Source organism: Beta vulgaris, chromosome 8, assembly GCF_026745355.1.
Source record: "Beta vulgaris subsp. vulgaris cultivar EL10 chromosome 8, EL10.2, whole genome shotgun sequence".
NCBI lineage: Eukaryota > Viridiplantae > Streptophyta > Magnoliopsida > Caryophyllales > Amaranthaceae > Beta > Beta vulgaris.
This window is the reverse complement of record NC_079209.1, coordinates 56,579,227-56,599,237: the sequence shown is the minus strand read 5'-3', so window position 1 is coordinate 56,599,237 and position 20,011 is coordinate 56,579,227. Positions and strand designations below refer to the sequence as shown.

General features: G+C 33.0%; 3 protein-coding genes across 3 annotated transcripts; all 3 read left to right on the top strand.

Moving 5' to 3' along the window:
- The first annotated feature begins 5,584 nt into the window (after nucleotides 1-5,584).
- On the top strand, nucleotides 5,585-7,203 carry LOC104902456 (F-box protein CPR1). The gene has a single exon (XM_010690246.4). It carries the CDS (start codon nucleotides 5,593-5,595, stop codon nucleotides 7,030-7,032), a length of 1,440 nt encoding a protein of 479 aa, XP_010688548.3. The 5' UTR covers nucleotides 5,585-5,592; the 3' UTR covers nucleotides 7,033-7,203.
- Nucleotides 7,204-8,204: 1,001 nt separating this feature from the next.
- LOC130589948 (F-box protein At5g49610-like) lies at nucleotides 8,205-9,836 on the top strand. The gene is made up of 2 exons (XM_057391606.1): nucleotides 8,205-9,242; nucleotides 9,597-9,836. Exons 1-2 carry the CDS (start codon nucleotides 8,667-8,669, stop codon nucleotides 9,834-9,836), a joined length of 816 nt encoding a protein of 271 aa, XP_057247589.1. The 5' UTR covers nucleotides 8,205-8,666.
- A 7,895-nt stretch (nucleotides 9,837-17,731) lies between these two features.
- LOC125492426 (BURP domain-containing protein 5-like) lies at nucleotides 17,732-19,433 on the top strand. Its single transcript, XM_048634882.2, has 5 exons — nucleotides 17,732-17,838; nucleotides 18,007-18,130; nucleotides 18,289-18,352; nucleotides 18,460-18,882; nucleotides 18,998-19,433. The coding sequence occupies exons 1-5, from the start codon at nucleotides 17,785-17,787 to the stop codon at nucleotides 19,152-19,154; spliced, it is 822 nt and encodes a 273-aa protein (XP_048490839.2). The 5' UTR covers nucleotides 17,732-17,784; the 3' UTR covers nucleotides 19,155-19,433.
- The last annotated feature ends 578 nt before the right edge of the window (nucleotides 19,434-20,011 follow it).

Sequence of the window (20,011 nt, the reverse complement as noted above, 5' to 3'; positions counted from 1 at the left end):
TTGAAATTGATTTGGGATTGGCTAATATAAATTGTGGAAATAGTCTTCGTGACAAATGATATAAGAAAAGTAACATCACATAGAAAATGAGTTGTTTAAATAAATGTTTATAGATATTATAAAATCAATGTTATACTTTGACCAATTTAAATTATTAGTTGCTTGTACGTAGAAGATAGTTCACCAGATTTAGTTTCTAAAGTAATTGAGTTGCTCACCCTTATTTCTTGTAGGATTCGACAAACCTCGTCATCTCAAATTAAAAGTTATTAAATGTGAAGAATAGTTCATGCAAACCCATACAAACTATACTTAATAGTTAATCCAAATTTTTACTTGCTCATAGAGCAGACGAAGTGCACCTAACAGAATCAACTAAAAGTTGAAAATCATTAACTAGAGGATTAAAATTAATCAAGAGTTAATATTTTATGTTTGAAATGTCCTTATTTATGTACACTATACAATAATACAACTACTGAGCTAACTTGATTTGAGTCATAAAATTTGTTTGTGAACTTGGTCCAACTTTTGACCAATTAAGCAATCTTTTGTAACCAACTATATTGTGTCACCACTATTTTACCATAAAATCTGGTTACACCTGAGAATTACTATGCTTGACACTTTTCTGAAATATAAACAATGGTGAGTGGGGGTTTTTAAACTCTCATAAGTCATATCTTACCTTATAAAAATAACCAAAACAAAAGTAGACCTTCATTATTTTAGAATTATTTCTTCGGTAGAAACTCTCTTGCTTATCGCACGCAAGATCACTTGTTCGCTTCAGGAGACTCTAATTCCAACGAGTAAAAAAGAATGTCATAACGCAATGCAAAAAATAAACAAGAGCATCATCATACCACTTGATTTTGCTAATAACAGTAATGCGAATAGGGTCGGGGTTAGGATGTTGGGGGCCTGTGCATATTCTTGAAATGGGGCCATTAAATCTCCACTTTTTAAAAAATAAATTGTTTTAACATAAAAAAAAAAAAAACTTCAATGGATTATAAATAGAATGTCAAATTACATAAAACATTTACTAGGAAAGTACTTGAGATATTCAATTAAAAAGTGAATAATTAGTGGACTAATTAATTAAGCTATAGATTTTGAATTTTTTTGGATGGAAATAGGAAAGGTGAAGTATCAAAGATTATGGTGGAAATAAATGAGGGAAGATGAAAAAATGAGGGTCAATGAAAAGTGGTCACAAATCAAGGTGAGAGAAAGATAAATTCTGAAAATTTGTGACCCTTCTTGAAAAAATATATTACTAAGATTTGACCTTTAATATTTCGGGCCCTTTCTACCACCCTAGTCCAAATCAATTACTGCTTCTAAATCATAACAATAATAATATATACAATTTTTTCAGAGGCTCTGTGCAGTCGAGCACCTTACACAGGTTAAGCCTCGCCTTTGAACTTGGATGTGATTAGCAAATCGATTTTTGTTGAATGGATATAAGTTTGACGAATGGTGGATCAAATTTTCAAATGGGTCGTAACTTGCAAAAAGAAGACTAAACCGGAGGGTTTCTAGGCGAACTCGATGTTTAAGTTAGTTGCTTTAACAATGAAAAGCAAGAGAGTGAATAGAATTACCAAATGTATGTGTTTATTTTGCTAATTAAATTTACCCTTTCTTTGGTCACAAATGGACTACATATAATGGGGAATAGGTTTAGAGGGCCTTGGGCCAGCCCATCGTGTACCTTTATTCCCACTTTCCTTGCTGTGGGCCTGCTTCTTTCATCATGGCCTTTTTACTACCCACAAGGGCTTGGGCCAATATTTAGACCACAAGACCACCTGGTAAGTATATATATATATAAAAGCAAAATCTTGTCCCTTGATTCTTTAGAGTAATCAGCCAAAAGGAGAAGAAGACTAGACATATAAACTAAAGACATATATATTTATATAAATTTGGCTTGTTATCAGATTTGGAAGACTTGACATGCAAATTTTTTGGAAAATCAAAACTTTTGGACCTAAGATTTTAGATCAAAACTTAAATCTCCTCTATAATTAGGCCACAATAACTTTGATATTCCGACCTATAAGTCTTTGCAACACTTCGTATAAGATTATTGCAAAATGTCTTGTGAACAGGTTACAGCCAATTATGAATTCCATTATAGGCCAAAACCAAAATGTGTTTGTCAAAGGTCGATCCATAAATGATAATTGTATCATCGCGCACGAAATGCTATCATATGTTAGAAAATCTAGGAAAAGTCCAAATTATAGTGTAATCTTAAATTTGGACCTTAACAAAGCTTATGATAGGATAAGTTGGTCATTCATAAAGGATACTTTATTGGCGTTTGGTTTCCCGCCTCTATGGATTCACATCATTATGGAATGTGTGACTACGGTCACATACGCAGTGCTGGTTAACGGTGAGCCTTCGGGGCTAATCAAACCTAATGTAGGTTTGAGGCAAGGAGACCCGCTCTCCCCTTATCTCTTCATAATGTGTATGGAAGTATTGTCAAGGAAGATCATACAACAACAAAGCATAGGGCTCATCAAAGGTCTAAAAATCAGTCGCAAAGCCCCAGTGCTCTCTCATCTATTCTTCGCGGACGATGCGCTTTCTTCATGAAAGGGAAGATGGATAATATCTGGAACCTGAGGAAAATATTGGATTCTTTCTGTAAGGTTTCAGGGGAAATGATAAATATTCAGAAGTCCTACACTGTCTTTAGCAAAAATACACCAAAAAAATTCATCCGTTTGCTAAATAAAGGCCTCAAGGTGAAAAACAAGGAAAAGTTGGGCAATTACTTGGGATGCCCTATGGAGGTCACGGGTCACTCTCTCCACACTTTCAAAGATATTCCAGAAAAAGTCATATCCACCATCTCCTCGTGGAAATTCTCAGCCCTAAACCAAGCAGGGAAAATGCTACTCATCAATAGCATCCTGGTTGCTTTTTGCCTCCCACATAATGGCTACATACCTACCACCCAAAAAGATCCTCAACAAGACTACATCAATGTTCCTAAAGTTCTGGTGGAGCTCAGTCATGATAAAAAAACCAATCTATTGGAGGAAACGTAGCCTATTAGAGAAACATAAATGGGAGGGGGGCCTTGGGCTTAGGAACCTACAAGCTATTAACGAAGCGGTTTTATTTAAACAAGCTTGGCGAATCCAAAATAATCCACATCTCCTGGTTAGCCAAATGTTCAAAGCCAAGTACTCGGAGAAATGGTTCGAGAATAGCATGCGGGGGAAGATACATAGGACGAGCTCGTGGGGAGGTAGAAGCATCATGAAATGTGTGGAATCCATGGCTGCGGGAGTAGGAAAAATAGTGGGGAATGGAAAAACAACAAAAATCCTGGGCTCCAACTAGGTGGGGAACAACCAAATAAAGTTCAAAACTTGCATGCCACCCAACCAAGACAACCATCCGATATGGGTGAGCGACTTGCTCAATGAAAACAATAATTGGAATGAGGAAACCTTAAATGAATGGTTTGACCCTCAAACTATTAGAATGATCAAAACTACCCATATTCCAAACCACGACATACAAGACGAGTTCAAATGGAAGGGGACTTCACATGAAAATTTTGTAACAAGCTCGGGGTATTGGTATGCCATGAGCAAAAGTACTGGAAGCACAAATCCTAGTATATTCTGGAAGAAGTTCTGGAGCCAAAAATTCTGGCCAAAATGGAAGTATTTCTATTGGAAGCTAGCAAATGGTGCATTAGCCACCGGAGTAAACCTTAGAAAAAGGAAAATCCTAAACGAGAGTCCTTGCCCACTATGTGGGGGTAATGAGGAATCAGATACTCATTTGTTCAAAGATTGTGAGGTTACAAGGAGGATCTGGAGGTGTTCAAATCTAGGCATCAACTCTCAACAATCAAGCAATATATCGATAGCAATATGGTCTAGGAACTGGTTGTGGTATCTCATGGAAGAAGGAGCACAAAATGATGAAAGAACTTTTGAATTCATGGCCATCCTTTGGAGTATTTGGCTGGTTAGGAACAAAAGATGCTTCAACCACAACAAAAACTTTAGCCCTGAAGATGTGCTCCATATTGTGAAAAGTTGGAAGATTAGGGCCTCAAAAATTGTGTGGGATCTAGGCCACAACAAAAACGAGGAAACAATAAATCAATTGGAAACAAAGAATGACCCGATACACTGGAGCCTAAACTGGAATAGTCAATATGTCTACACCAAACTGCTTGTAGATGGGGCGTGGAAGAAAAATGCCGAGGAGAAGGATGATCCAGGAATAGCAGCGTATGGTTGGGTTCTACAAGACAGAAATGAAGAAATAGCAAGGGGAGGAGAAATCATCAATGCCAACTCGGCGGCCCAAGCAGAAGCATTAGCCACCCTCTTTGGTATCAAGGAAAGCTTGAACAGACAAACCATGAATCTGGAGGTGTGGACTGACTCAAGAATACTAGTGGATTGCATACGAGAAACAAAGAGAGCTCACGCTTCGTCAAAAACTATCATCCGAGATATCCAGTTTTTAGCAACAAAATTTAACTCTTTTAAAATTACCCATGTCAGTAGAGAAAAAGTTTCAAAAGCCCACCTAATTGCGGTAAAAGCAAGAAAGGAGGGAAGTAGGATGTAATTTTCTTTTGTTTGTTGTATTATGATGCTGTCAAAAAAAAAAAAAAACTTTGATATTGTTTTTTATGAGCTCTGATTGATATAACTAGGGGGCTTTAATGAGTTGCTCTTCTTTAAAAAATAGCAAAATAATATGAACCGAATAACTGAAGTGGATACAAGATGTGTATATTCACCGAACCCCCTAAGTGATATTTGTACTAGGAATGGGCCGATCAATCGAGCTTTCTCATATGACAACCTATAGAGATAAATGCAATCAATGAGAAGTGGATTTTAAATTATTGCAAATGAAACTTATCATCATAGTTCAACAAAAGTGGGAATTATATTATAAAAAAAAAGGTGCGAGTTCACATTATTTTTTAATTTTTTCCCCTAATATTCTTGCAAACTAATGCTAATTAAACATGATTTTTTTTTATCCATGTGAGCCACGAAAGCGGTACAAAGTATAAAGAAGGGGAGGGGTATTTGAACCTGTGACCTATTGTTCACAGCACCTCAATCTTAACCACTAGGCCAAGACATCATTGGTAATTCAACATGAATTTATAACATGACATAATTAAATTTGCATAAGAAAGTTGTTTTTCGTTAGAAATTTCTTAATTTTTAACATAAATAAGTTAGCATAATATAAAGTCTTGTAAACATGTTGCTCAAAATATGTGATCGAATTCTGTCTACACCACCACACCTAATCGCTCGTTAGTAGTCTTAGTACCCAAAAAAAAATAGTGTTGGTGACTTGGGTGTCAAGCCTTCTAATTCCCCAAATAAACAAAAAAAGCCCAAACTAGCCAATTGTTGCACACTTCCACAATTTAGGGATTTTGCCGTGACACCCAAGGGTGTGAATAAAATAAAAAAGAAACAAAATCAATCTCTCCCATATAAAAAAACTAACACATTTCACCATTTTTGTTCTCCTTCACTCTACATCTCATCAAAACGCACAACAATGGCGGATCTTCCATTAGATATAATAACCTCCATTCTTACCCGACTACCTACTAAATCACTTATTCGTTTCAAATGTGTTTCAAAATCTTGGAATTCTCTCATCAAAAGCCCCAATTTCGTTAATATTCATCTAACACAATCTCTCTCTTCCAAGAAGCAACTTCTTATCTTCAACTATGGAAGTTTCTTGGAGTCTACGCCATTAAAGTTGAGTTTATCTGATCTTCATGTTACTACTAGTGCAAGGTTTGATTTACCCACTTGTTTTTCTGGGTATGAAGTTTCAGTTTGTGGGTCTTGTAATGGGTTATTAGCTTTGGTTTGTAAAAATGTTGATGACCCATTATTGTTTGAGATTATTTTGTGGAACCCATCTACTAATATTCATTTTATACTGCCTCGTAATACTCATGTTGATTTTGGTACTGATTTTATGGGTGTTAGTTTTGGTTTTGGGTATGATTGTAATGTTGATGATTATAGAATTGTCAGGATTGTTGATAGATTTTACAATAGGGATCACTCTCATGCTCATGGTCATGCTCATGGTCCTGATGATGATAATGGTGACCTTGATTATGGTGATAATGGTGAGCTTGATTATGGTGATGGTGGTTTTGATGGTGAGCTTGATGATGGTGGTGGTGGCGGCGCTGTTGATGTTGATTATGGCGATGGTGGGGGTGATGATGATGATGATGATGATGATGATGGTGGTGGTGGTGGTGGTGGTGATGGTGATGGTGGTGATGGTGAAGATACTGATGGAAGTAATGAATGTAGTTTTGGTTTCATATACAGGGAAGTAATGGTATATAGCTTAAGAGAGAATACATGGAAAATGATACATGTTGGAACATTTGGTGATAAAATGGAATGGTTTTGTCCTGGTGCAGTCATAAACAACCACATAATTCACTGGATTTTCTGGAAATATCTAAAAGATGAGCCTCGCCTTCGAGGGTTTGATCTCTCCTCTGGTGAATGGAATAGATTACCCTTACCAGATTTCACTGGAAAACAGAACACAGATTGTCCTAATGATGCTGATTATGATTCCTTCAAAGCTAGTGATATAGTTGTTTTAGGTGTTTTGGATGAATGTCTATGTCTAGTGACTCGAATTCTCCCTCAACTTGACAATGTTTATGTTTGGGTTATGAAAGAGTACGGTGTTGAAGAGTCATGGACTAAATTGTTTAATGTCATTGAGGCGAATATTGTTGGACCATTGTCGAGTTCTCCACTTGCTTCTTCCTATGAAGAACATCAAGTTCTGCTGAGAAGAGCAGATGATGAACATGGCCTTTGCTATTACAACTTGAAGAGCAAAACTGTGAAATCTGTTCCTAGGATTTCTAGTAGTCTCAAGCTTCATGATGTCAACCTCTGTGTCGAAAGCCTTGTTCCTATTATGCCGAATATGATTGCAGAGTGATGAATATATACCCTGCTAAATTTTTGGCAGGATAGTTATGTTATTATTAGTTCAATTACATGAGTAGCTTTTTAATTTAGATGGTTCCTAGCTGATTGAAAAGTCCCTTGTCTGATTGCCTTTTAACAGTCTTTTTACATTGTGTCTTCTGTAGTATGTTAAGATCTTCTGGTTGTGTTGTTAATATATATACACTTACAAGTTATAGTTTGGAATGAATTATCTTTACATTTGAGCAAGCTTATGAATGATCTTCTTCTACAGGGCAACCTTTATATGCATGATATGGTTCCAAATGCTGCTCATTATGTAATCACTAGCCTATGTTACTCGAACACTTCATGATAACCCAGATATCTTATTCGATCCTTGGCACCCTGTGATAGGTACTTCATTATAGGCGTTAGGCACTTCTATGCTTCATTTTGAGCCAAAATCATGGAATTTCTTTTTGTAAAATAGCCTAGTCACAGTCGGACACACTTGTGGGTATGGGATGCAAAATTCGAATTCAGTTGTCTTTAGTTGATTTATGCCACTCTATATGCTTATCCTAGAGGCTGATGATGGCTAAGCGTGACTATAGAAGAATAAATAAGTTTCTTAAGTAGAGCAGGAACTCAATTGCTTAGAGGTTGTTTGCGAAACATACAATGTTTTCTTAATTGGTTGTTTAGTGTCATTTCTCACCTTCCAACTATGAAATTACTCCCTTTTTTTCAAGATTATACCATGATTACAATGTGCCCGGGTATGTTTCATGCCTTACCTCAAGATAATGTTGAATCTAACATAAACTTATCATGATTTTCTTCTAAATCCTATTTACCTCAAGATAATGTTGAATCTAACAAAATAGCTAATATATACGTGCATACTGCATGCTCAAAGGTTCAGCAGGATAGCAGATTAAATTTGATTCAAGGCATTAACAAAGAGATAATACAAATTCATCTTTAGGAGAATTTGATGGGAATTATCTTAATTGTCAAAAAAAAAAAAAAGTTTAACAGACTTTTAAGAATAATACAGTAATTTTAAATTTGACTAACTCACGTGACAAAATAAAGAGAAAAGAAGCCTTAGATTGTCAAGAGAGTTATTTGTGATCAATTTTCTTATATGGTCTGAATTTGAGATTATTGTTGTCAATTTTCTTTTATATGGTTAATGCCTTCTCCTGTTCAAGTTATTTTAACTTATTTAATATCTTATAAAATAAGATTAGATTAGATAAGATCAAATAAGATAAGATAAAATAAATAAAATGTTATGTTCAATATATCTTCACTCATCTGAGAAAAAAAAATTAAGATAAGATCAAATAAGATAAAATAAGTTCAGATAAGATAAGGTAAAATAAATTCAATCAAACGGACTCGAAATAAAAGATTTTCAGTCAAATTTTTTTTTTTTTTTTAATACAAAATAAGATATAAATAAGATCTGCATGGCACTGTAATTTACTTTATCATCGTGACTCAAAATTGCAAAACCAAACTCTTCTCACCCAATCAAATAACTCTATTTCCTAATGTTTGTATATTTCGATACATAATTTCCTATATATACCATATGTTCTGCTCAATTTGGTGAGAAACCATTCAATATATTTTACTCATCCTGCATTAAACATGGTTCTCATATTGAAAAACCATGGAAGTACTATTGTAATACCTTTAGAATTGGTGTTTCACATACTCTCAATGCTACCGGTAAAAACGTTGTTACGTTTCAAAAGCGTATGCAAAGATTGGTACAATATCATCAATGACTCTTATTTTATTAAACTCCATCTTTACCAATCCCTCAAAATTAATTCCGGTCATGATCGTTCCTTAGCTCATACCGATTTCAAATTACTATATCTTGTAGATGATATTGATTTCCCTTGTCAACAAACAATACTACATTGTCCGAACGAAGTCGGTTCGGACGAAATCAAACAGGTGTTTGATGTAATTGGCTCATGTAATGGATTGCTTTGCTTACGATCTTGGGGTAAGATTGATGGTTTCATTATATGTAACCCATCAACACGGAGTTTTAAATGGATCTACATGCCTATTACACATTTGGGCAAGACGCAATATTGGTTGCGATGTGGTTTTGGTTATGATAGTAAAAAGGATGATTTTAAGATTGTTTTGACACTAATGAAGGGGTTTGAGATAGTAGTGTTTTCTTATAGCTTAAAGTCAGATACTTGGGTACCTTCACAATCACTACCTCTTTACCAAAACATTATTTATCAAATTCAATGCGAAATTATATATGGAAACAACATGCTACATTACTTACTCCAAGTGAAAAATGAGAAGGATGAGTTGGTCCGAATTATTGCTCGTTTTAATCTTTGTTCTGAACAATGGGAGGCCGATAAGTTTTTTTTACCAAAAAAAATAACTTACGAGTGCAATAATAATTATAATGATACGGTACAATTAGGGTTTATAGATGGATGTTTAGGTTTATGTCATAATCATTCAAAATCAGTGGATATATGGGTGATGAAGGAATATGGTGTTGAAAGATCATGGACCAAATTGTTTTGTATTTCTCAGAGAGTACACCATTCATCTTATTATGATGTGATTGGTGTTGTTAATTCCACAAGGGGACCAGAAGATCTGTTGTTGTTTTGCCCTGCTGGTCTTTTTTGGTATGATCAAAAGCATAAAACATTCAAGAATTTTAAATATGAGACGTTTCATTGCCAAACAGTCCACACTTATGTGGGAAGCCTTGTTTCTATACCAGGTTGCTCACAAATGAGGTTGGAGAACAAGTGCTCTGAAGACTGAATGAAGACGAAGAAACAATCGGCAAGTAGGCCAGCAAGAGTAATGTAGTCCACTGGAGTGAGCTTAGGGCCAGCTTAGAGTACTGTAATGAAATATCAAGCTTTTGGTCCGGTTTGGCACTAGCGTTTTAGGTAGCGGCTAGCAGTTGGACAAGATCAAAACGCTACTTAGAAAAATTATGAGTGTTTGGTAAGGTAGTGGTGGTAGTAGAGGATAACAATATCATCTCTACACGTACGTCAGAGATTTATAGGTGGTAGTAAATAAACACTATATAATAGTATAAGATAGAATTGTTAACCAATGTTTTTAATTTCTTTTTCCTTTTATTGTTTATCAATTGTTTTATTTTACGGAATTCATTGTTTTTTTAATTATAATAGTAGTTATGTGATTTAAGTATTTATTTAAATATAAAATGTAACTAATATTTTACAATATTCTATACTCCTCATTCCGCAAGCATTTTAGTTAAAATAGGAAATATAAATTTTTTGAGGGTTGAATATAATCTTAAATGTATACACATCTTTGAGCAGTTAAAAAGTCGTATACTCCTTTTAGTGTAAGTTCTACTTTTGTCAAACACTTAAATAACTACTTTAATCACTAGCTAATCGCTAACAATTACTAATAGACCGTTAGTAGCTACCCCCAACAACTACAATTACTACAATAACTAACAACTATTAGAACTTCTAAGTTGCCAAACATGCCTTAGTATATTAAGCTATTTAAAATACTTGGTAGTGTACTGGTGTTATTACGTGCACTTGAGATTTAGAGTTAGCCGATTTAGTTTGAAGTAAAATATAAAAGTTATATGAGTGTTACTTTGATTTGCATATATAGTACAATATTACTTGAGTATAATTTTTATATGTATGTATTCTTGTGCCTTGTGGTTAACTGTCTTCTAATCATTCAATGTTAAGATTCATCTTTAAATGACTAACGGATGCTCCAAATCATCTTTATAACTTCCTTCTTGTCTAACAAAGGAGAGAATTGGTACGGGTGAAATTATTAGAAATACTAGCCTTATATGCACGTAATGTGGGCAAAAGGTAAAAGGAAATTCGGTTGGATAATAATATTATATACGATTTACGAAAATTTGTTCATAATGTTCATAGTATTTTTTCTTTTGTTATTTTAAAAAAATTAATAAATAGAAAAAGTTTGTAATAATATTTGTTAATTGAGGTATAATCGTAAAGTTTTATTTCTTAAAAATCGCGACTTTCATAAAACAAAGGAAGTTGCTTACTCGTATAATCGTATTCCTTAGATGGAGAAATTGTATTCAAGAGGATAAAGACATCATGTAGCATGCTACTCTATGAATTATCTGGAAGAGTATATAACTAAAATGGCAGACATCATCATAATTTAGAAGTCACGAAAGGTAATTAGCTGATAGTATATCTGAAAGTTTGCTTGAGGAAGGGAAACTGGGGAAAAAAAAGGAATGGTTTGGGAAGAAGATAGAAAAATTCATTGATGTGGGATTTGGAACAGTAAAATCAAATAACACACGTAATGTTGTAAACATGTGGAAAAGATGATTTAGGATCGTAATTAATGTAAATTATTGTCCTGGCTGCTCAAGAGTGAACAAAGGACAGGATGGGTGTTACCTAATTTGCTTTTGAATTCGCCAATTCACCTAAAATAAGTAAAAAATGAACCAAAATTGACGGTAATTTGTTTTTTTTATCTAATTCTAGTTACCATAAATGAAGACAATGCTCCAGAAGTATTAATGCATTCATACTAACAAAGTAAATATGAAAATTATATTTGTCAAATATTTTATCAATCAATACACAATTAAGTACTGCGTATTACATTGAAACTATAAACTTCAATCAATTAATAAAATGAAATAGTTTCATTTAACAAATATTATATAAATAAAAAAATGACATATTAGGTAAATACAAGCATGACAAACCTTTTGCTAAACAAACACTCAAATCAAAGAAATATAGTATTAAATTTTTTATTGACGCAACACCCTGTTCTTGACTTGAAATCAAATTATCCACTTTATTCGTAATTTATCAAGTAGTGTACCTAATTAAAAATCAACTAAAAAAATAATATTAGAAATCATAAATAAAATCAATAAAATTTCTTTTTTTGCTCTTAGAATTTAACATTGAAAAGTAAAAAAAATACTGGTAAGAGACTTAAGTGACAGTGACTAAACCAATCAAATTTTGTAACTAAAAAAAATTATGTTCAAAATTTGACACTTATTTATGCCGAAAAAAATCGAGTTTTTGTCTTGAAAAAAATCCAAGCTCCTCTTTTTTAATTAGAATGTCAATTTTTAATTAGAATAAGTGGCTCTTATATGGCAAATTGTGGGATAACATTACACTAATTTTATTGGAAGGTGTTACATGAGATGGACTAATCACTTAACCTAAGGTTAGATCATAATACTGAGAAAGAAAAATAAAGAAATGAACTATTATTAATATTTGCAAGTATAAAATGTAAATATAATGGACTTTTTTTTTTTGAAGGGAAACACGCAATAATAATACATTACTGTAAATCAAGCTCCACCAAAATTTGTAAACTTTTGGGGAAAAGTTTGAGTACAAATTAATTCCGAGTCTTCACCAATATTCCAACAAGCAACTAAATAAGCTACATAATTGTCTAACCTTTTTATATGCTTACAAGAGAAATAATCAAAAGAAGATGACAAAAAACAATTTCCTCATACATCAAATAGATGGGAGCAGCTCCTGTACTCCTCTTTTGAATGTGATGACTTATGGCAGACCACACAATGTACGCATAATGGACTACTACGATTATAAAATAGTGAACGTTAATCCCGGGTCTTTGTTCCCTCTTAAGCATCCATAAATATAATGCATGTTAACTAATCATTCAATCAATATATGTATCTATTTTGTGTTATGTAACTAACAATTATTTCAGCATTATGGGCCTAAGCAGAAGGCCCTCAGTCTCAAAAATAATTGTTCCATCCCATAATCTATCTATATAAATATACTAAAAGGCGTTCCAAAACAATGAATTATGCCACGTGGAGCTCTCTCGAAGAAGTTTTAGTTTATGAAATTTATGTACAATAAAAAAATTAGAAATTCCATAGTATATATTTTGATCCCATGACCTCAAGTTCATGTACTAAAGTTTTAACCACTGGACTAAGTTGTATTTAGTATTATAGTTTTAAAGTACAATATTAATAAATGGAACATTTTCTTACCCTGAACATAGCACGGGCCTAATAACTAGTTTCTGTGGAAATACCGATAATATTAGATGATATTTTTTAACATAAAAATATTAATAACTCGTAACATCACTTAGAACTAAAACTATTTGATTATTAATTACCTGCATTAATAATTCAATTTTGTTTATTCAATGATTATTTTTTAATACTCGAGTATAATTTAATAGAAGTTAGATTACTTCCATCGATAATTTAAATCTCGAGTATTGCTCATATGACCTAATCTAACCTACAAATTAGTAATGTTCCGAAGTAATAAGGTACTCGAATACAGGGAAGTAATCCTCCATATCTAATTTTGTCCTCGTCAAACCAACTTCTGGAACATTCAACATCTCCTTCAGATCCAATTTCCTCCCATAATCGTCTGACCAATTAACAAGCTTCCAATTTCAAATTACTATTTTTATTATCTCATTATCTCATACTTGGACGGTTCAAATTCAATGTTATTCTCAAAGGACCAACTCAATCATGTCAAAAGGACAACTCAATCAAAAGTTTAAATTAAATAATGGTTAAAATTGCCGGAATAGTTTTATACTTTATCAGCTACTAAAAAGTTTCATTATTGGTTTGACTTGGATTTTAAGGTTGCTAAATTGAGACAAAGGAAAGAACTCGGAATCTAGGATTAAGAGTGTAAGTGTTCAGACAGATAACATGTGTGGGATGAGTTCACTGGCATATAGATCAGAATATATAAATATATTAGCAAACTCATAATGATATACATAAACCTCCCTTAAACAACAATTTAAGGAAAGTCCCTAATCCTTAATAATCCCTCATGTAACCCTAAGCTCCTCTTTTCCCTTTGTTGTTGGCTGTCGGCCCTGCCTCCCTGATCAGTAACTAAGGTGTCGGGCCTCTGCCGCCTGCCGCCTCCTCACTCTCTCAAACTCTGTCTCATCTTGTCCGTAGCCTACTCACGAGTCACGGACAAGCTTGGTTTCTCTTTGCTCATCATCTGCCATTTGCCAGTTACCACTATTACTGAGCTTTATTTATTCTCTTGATCACTATATTCACTAATATATATAGTGATTTGATGAATTAAATTACAGTACTATTAGGGCTTGTTTGAGTTTGACAGACATAAAATATATAGTAAATAGACTTTTTAGGAAGTGGAAGAATGTGAAGTTATTTGGTTTAAAAAAATATATATAGGAAGTTTCATCGATCTCTTAAGAATTGCGACTTTCAGAAGTTGCTTACTTGTATTCCTTAGATGGAGAGATTGGATTCAAGAGAATAAAGACATTATGTAGCACGCTACTCTATGAATTATTTGCAAGAGTATATAACTAAAATGGAAGAGGTCATTATAGTTTAGAAGGAAAGGTGATTAACTAATAAAGATTTGAAAGTTTGCTTGAGGAAGCCAAAACTGGAAAAAAGGAGTGGTTTGGGAAGAAATAGATAGAAAAATTCATTGATGCGGGATTTGGAACAATAAAATCAAATAACACATAATGTTTTAAACATGTGGAAAAGATGACTTAGGCTCGTAATTAACGTAAATTATTGTCATGGCTGCTCAAGAGTGAACAAAGGTCAGGATAAGTGTTACCTAATTCGCTTTTGAATTCGCCAATTTACCTAAAATAGACTAAAAATGAACCAAAATCGACCGTAATTTTCTTTTCTCAATTCAAAATTCGCAGGGAATTAGAAAATTAGATAACACTGATAAGGATTTATGTAAATAAAGTTTTAGTTAGAACAATCTATACTAATATATTAAAAGACCTTCATAAGAACGTTTATGTGCCATGTGACACTCTCCTCTAAGATTCTAATGCATCTGCTCTATTTTCATGTCAAACGACCTCAACACGTGACCTTTGAAAGGAAAAGTGATAGATTAACCATTGATCCAACATAACATCATTGATTAATATTTCAAAATAAAATATAATAAGGTCTTGTAATTATATCTCATTAGACTATACAAGTAGTAGATATCTAACACATTAATGGTAATGATAATAGACTATTGTGGTCAATTTTTTTCTTACAAGACAAAAATTTAAAAAAAGAAACAACCCGGAGCATCGCCCGGGACACTCACTAGTTATTATATAAGAAGGTGAGAATATTCAAAAAGTAAGCCATTTTAGTGAAAACATATACTATAGTCCTTTCTTAACGGTCGATCACAAGGTAATCTTTTTTCTTGAAAATGTAATCATATAGACTGATTAGCCTGGCAAGGGAAAAAGTGATTACATATTTAGCCAAAATAACTTGTTGGTCAATAAATATAGCAATTAAGGATTCTCATGTTCTCATCATATAAGTAGAGTTAACATTAGAACCTATCCTATGTAAACTATATCATTTAATGTCTTTATTTTTCTCTCATCAGCATAATAATTTTAAATGGGGTAGTTACAAGTCGCTTGTCAACAACTAAAAATTAGAAGAGAATTTCAATTATGTAAATTGGCATTATTTGCTCTATTAAAATGTTAATTTGTACTAGATTACCAATTGATGATTAAAATCAATAAAAAAAATCCCCCTAGGAAAGCTAATAGAATTATTATTATTGGTTTAAATTAAATTTTTTAAATTTTTCTATAACACAAACTTCTAATCGAAAAAAACCAATTCTCTTCTTATATTGGAGTTTCACTGCATTTTCAAATATGACATTCTCAAATTTACCACACATTAATACCACATACAATAACAAAAAAAAAAACAATACATTATCATTAAAAAGACAAGTTAAATTCATACTAAATAAATTTTTCCATAACACAAACTCAATTACAAACACAAACTTCAAACCAAAAAAAAAAATCAGTTCTCTTCATAGATCAGAGCTTCACCGGATTTTCAAATATGACATTCTCAAATTTACGAATACTTTACTGTTAATCAGGTACATAATCTGTTATTGAAAATAAAAATTTGTTTGTAATGTTTATGTTCAGTAAATATTAAGAATATATAATATGTTCGAGTATATTTAAACTCAAAATACAGTAAATCTTACGAATATGTGTTGTGTTAGAATTTTTTTCAAAAAAAATTAGACTCAAATTACATTTTATTTAAAATTTCATTCAAGTATAGTTGAAATTCTAATTAAAATCACATTCGAATGGTCGGGGAAAAAAATCAAATTTCGTCAAAAAATATCTTCAAATTTGTGCCCAAATATTAAAAAAATTTAGACAAAATACTTCAACAAGAATTTTTTTTTGTACCAATATATTAAAAAGAATTTGAGAAAAAAATACTTCAACCCAATATTAAAATCAAAAATTTGTGCCCGTAACCAAATTTCAGCCCATCAACTTGATATTCAAAAATACATTATCGACGACATGAAGAGCATCGCCATGACAGCCAAAGCCAGCTCCAATGATGACGAAATCATAATCGAAGGTCTCAGGAGAGTGAACTCGGTTACTCGGGAGCTGAACTCGGCGAAAACTCATTGAGAAACTCAAATGCTTCTCTTCGAAGTCCACAAAAGCGAAGATTGAGCTAGAGAGGTTTATTGAGGAAGAGGATGAAAATAAAGGAGAGAAAAAGTAGTGACGACTGCATGCATTGTTTCAATTAAATAGAGAGGGAAAAAGAATTGCGTGTAATTTAGAGATGTGTTTGCGAATTGGAAGAGTACCTAAGAATTGAAGAGAGAGAAAAGTGATTGCACTATTTCTGTCTCTTTTTGTCACGGTTCATGGGGGTAGTTTAGAGCTTTCATAAAAAACTTTAGTTAGAGATACAATTTCATTACTTATACTTTTTTATTAATGTGTTTTTAAATACTATTTGTAAGTATTTCAATCTTACTCACAAAATGGAGGTGAATTTAGATACGAACTTCGCTTTTTTTGATTTGTTTACTACTGAGTAATAGTTATTCCTAAAATGTCGACGCACGCATAGGGTGCATAAAAAGCTAGTATAAACTATATCATTTAATGTCTTTATTTTTCTCTCGTTAGCATAATAATTTTAAATTGGGTAGTTACAAGCCGCTTATCAGCAACTAAAAATTAGAAGAGAATATCAATTATGTAAATTGGCATTATTTGCTTAATAAAATCTTAATTTGTACTAGATTACCAATAGATGATTAAAACCAATATAATAAAAAAATCCCCCTAGGAAAGCTAATAGAATTATTATTATTGGTTTAAATTAAATGTCTTAAGATGTATATGTCCTTCACCTTTGCTTAAAAAATTAAATCAACAAAAAGAAAAATGATATTGGACAAAATATATTAGATTTAGCATGGATAAGTTCAACGAAACTTAATTAAGGTTAACAACAATAATACAACTTGAGAAAAAAAAAATTAATATACATCCAAGTTGTGAAAAACAATCTAAGTCTTATACATGATAAATTGCCTTTTAAATCTAAGGATTATTTAAAGAACTTCATGAGGGTATCCCCAGCTCAAGGCCATGTGAATCCACCCTGAGGGCTACATAGTACTGACATGAACTACTGATATCTAATTCTAATTAAATGCTAAAATGGGTCCCAAGTAAATCTAAGGGCCTTCGTAGTTACTCGATAGACTATAAATAGGAGGTATTACATGCTTCATAAATCCTCACTACCCTAACAACTCCTCTCTTTCTCTTTCATTTTTTTTCTTTGAGTTCATAGAAATCTTTAATGGCAGCCATGGATAATCACTGCATCTTCCTGCTCATCATCTTCGCCGTCTCGGTATCATATACAATAATACAAACTTCAATGTCTATATATATCTTAATGCATGCTCATCATCTTCTTCTCTATTCTATTTTATTTTTGGCTCATGCATACATTTAATTTAATAGTATGATATTATCGTATATATGATCTTGATTATATTATTACTACGTGATATCTTAGCTTCAACTAGTTGCTGCTGATGTCGCTACTACAACTTCTCCAAGTGCAAAAGCTTACTGGAATATGAAATTTCCAGGAGTATCAATGCCACCAATTCTGGAGTATATGATGCCAAAACCATCAGGTACATATATATATATAGAGTTAATTTATAAAGAAATGGGTAAACTAATAAAGACCGGAGAGAGTATATCAGTATATATATGTATATTATGTATATATATATACATAGGACTCAATTAGTAATGATTTTGTGTTTGTGTTTGTTTATTGAATGGCCAGGATTTGATTACCAAAAAGGCAAAGCTAGCTTCAACAGGGACAAGACTATGGCCCTCTACAATTGGTACATATATATATATACATGATTTTCATCCTTGTATTATGGAAGTGCTTAATTCCATGTTAAGTAATAGTGCTAATAATGTACCTGCTGGTGAATTACATATATAGGTATAGCTATGATGTGAAAACATCTGGAACACAACTTAAAAACAAGATGTTTACCTCCATGTTCATCCGTGAAGATGACCTACTAAAACCAGGCACCATTCATGAGCTGCAATACTTAGGTCAATCCGACCTCGGACCATCCTTCATGACAAGGGATGAAGTCCAGAAATTACCATTCACTTCATCAAACTCACTACAACTACTTTCAGCTTTTGGCATTAACACCGCCTCCAAAGAAGCAAAATTGATGCAGTCCACTTTGACTCGTTGTGAAGATCCTCTCAAATTTGGTCACCATACATGCGCTCCTTCTTTAGAAGATATGGTTGATTTTGTTTCTTCAGAGTTCCATCCCTCAAATCCAAGTGAAGATCTTAAAGTTCTTGGTGTTACAGTCACCCCTCCCATGCAAGTTAACCAAAGGTATGCAATTATAATTGATGGATTATGAGCCTATAGAACAGATTGATCGTGTTCAAGTAATTAAGGTCGTGTAACTAATTATAATCTCGGATTAAATTCCATCTGTAAATAATAGGTACCTCATAACCGGAGTAGAGAAAGTTGTTGAGATTGGGAACCCTACAATAGCTTGTCACAAGGTGCATTCCCTTACGGAGCATTTATGTGCCACCGTATGGAGGGGGCAAGGGCTTATCGCGTTGAACTCCAAAGCCTTGACAACAACAATCTGAAGGTGGATACAGCTCTTGTAGGTTGTCACCATGACACTGACAAATGGAGTCCTTCCTACGCCGCTTTTAAGCTCCTTGATCTCAAGCCTGGACAGCCTATTTGTCATTTCTTGCTTGCAGACAATCTTATCTTCATAAAAAAGGTTGATGATATAAAGATGGTTGTATCGTCATAATAGCATATATAGCTCATGATTTTTCACATATATGAATTTACGTTTGTGAAAACTGGTTGTATAATTGACTAAGTATGTATCAAGTTGTACGAGTTGGTGATGAGTGTATGTCGTCTAAAATGTAATTTAAGAACCATCAAGGCTCAAGGTATTTCCTTGGCCAAGCTAAATCAGTTAATAAAACTCTCATCCCATGCTTTCTCTTGTTAGAAAGCTGATATTTAGCAAAAATAAATTCCCTTACTTAAATTAAGTCTACTAGTTTCTTGTTTCTATGTAATATTATGCTCCAAGATATTAAGGATCAATTCTTGTATGGTACTAAATGCAATTATCACTGTTATTAACAAGAAGATTATTTGGGGAGGAGTAACACTACTAAGCCCCAAAATAAGCAAAAAGCTAAATAGCTAAGAAAACTAACCAATGATTATCACAAGTTGGGCATTGACAAGGGTTTATATGAATTGGATCATACAAAGTAACTTTACATCCTTGGCATGGCTTCGCCAAGCTTTTCTACAACATTTTAGTATCAGTCAAGTTTTAAGTTTTAACGTTAAAAAAGCTTAATTGTTAAATACCTAACACTATAGAGAACGGTGAAACTGACAATATTTCTTTTAGTCATTTAGTGAAATATTAGATACTTCTTCTATTTAAAAAATAAAAGTTGTCAAC

What these genes read in the sequence shown, in the direction of transcription:
- LOC104902456 (XM_010690246.4), top strand. Translation starts at nt 5,593, where the DNA reads ATGGCGGATCTTCCATTAGATATAATAACCTCCATTCTTACCCGACTA.
- LOC125492426 (XM_048634882.2), top strand. Translation starts at nt 17,785, where the DNA reads ATGGCAGCCATGGATAATCACTGCATCTTCCTGCTCATCATCTTCGCC. An exon ending in TCATCATCTTCGCCGTCTCG is followed by an intron (nt 17,839 to 18,006) that starts GTATCATATACA and finishes GTGATATCTTAG; the next exon opens with CTTCAACTAGTTGCTGCTGA. An exon ending in CCCATGCAAGTTAACCAAAG is followed by an intron (nt 18,883 to 18,997) that starts GTATGCAATTAT and finishes TGTAAATAATAG; the next exon opens with GTACCTCATAACCGGAGTAG.
- LOC130589948 (XM_057391606.1), top strand. Translation starts at nt 8,667, where the DNA reads ATGGTTCTCATATTGAAAAACCATGGAAGTACTATTGTAATACCTTTA. An exon ending in GCTTAAAGTCAGATACTTGG is followed by an intron (nt 9,243 to 9,596) that starts GTACCTTCACAA and finishes TGTATTTCTCAG; the next exon opens with AGAGTACACCATTCATCTTA.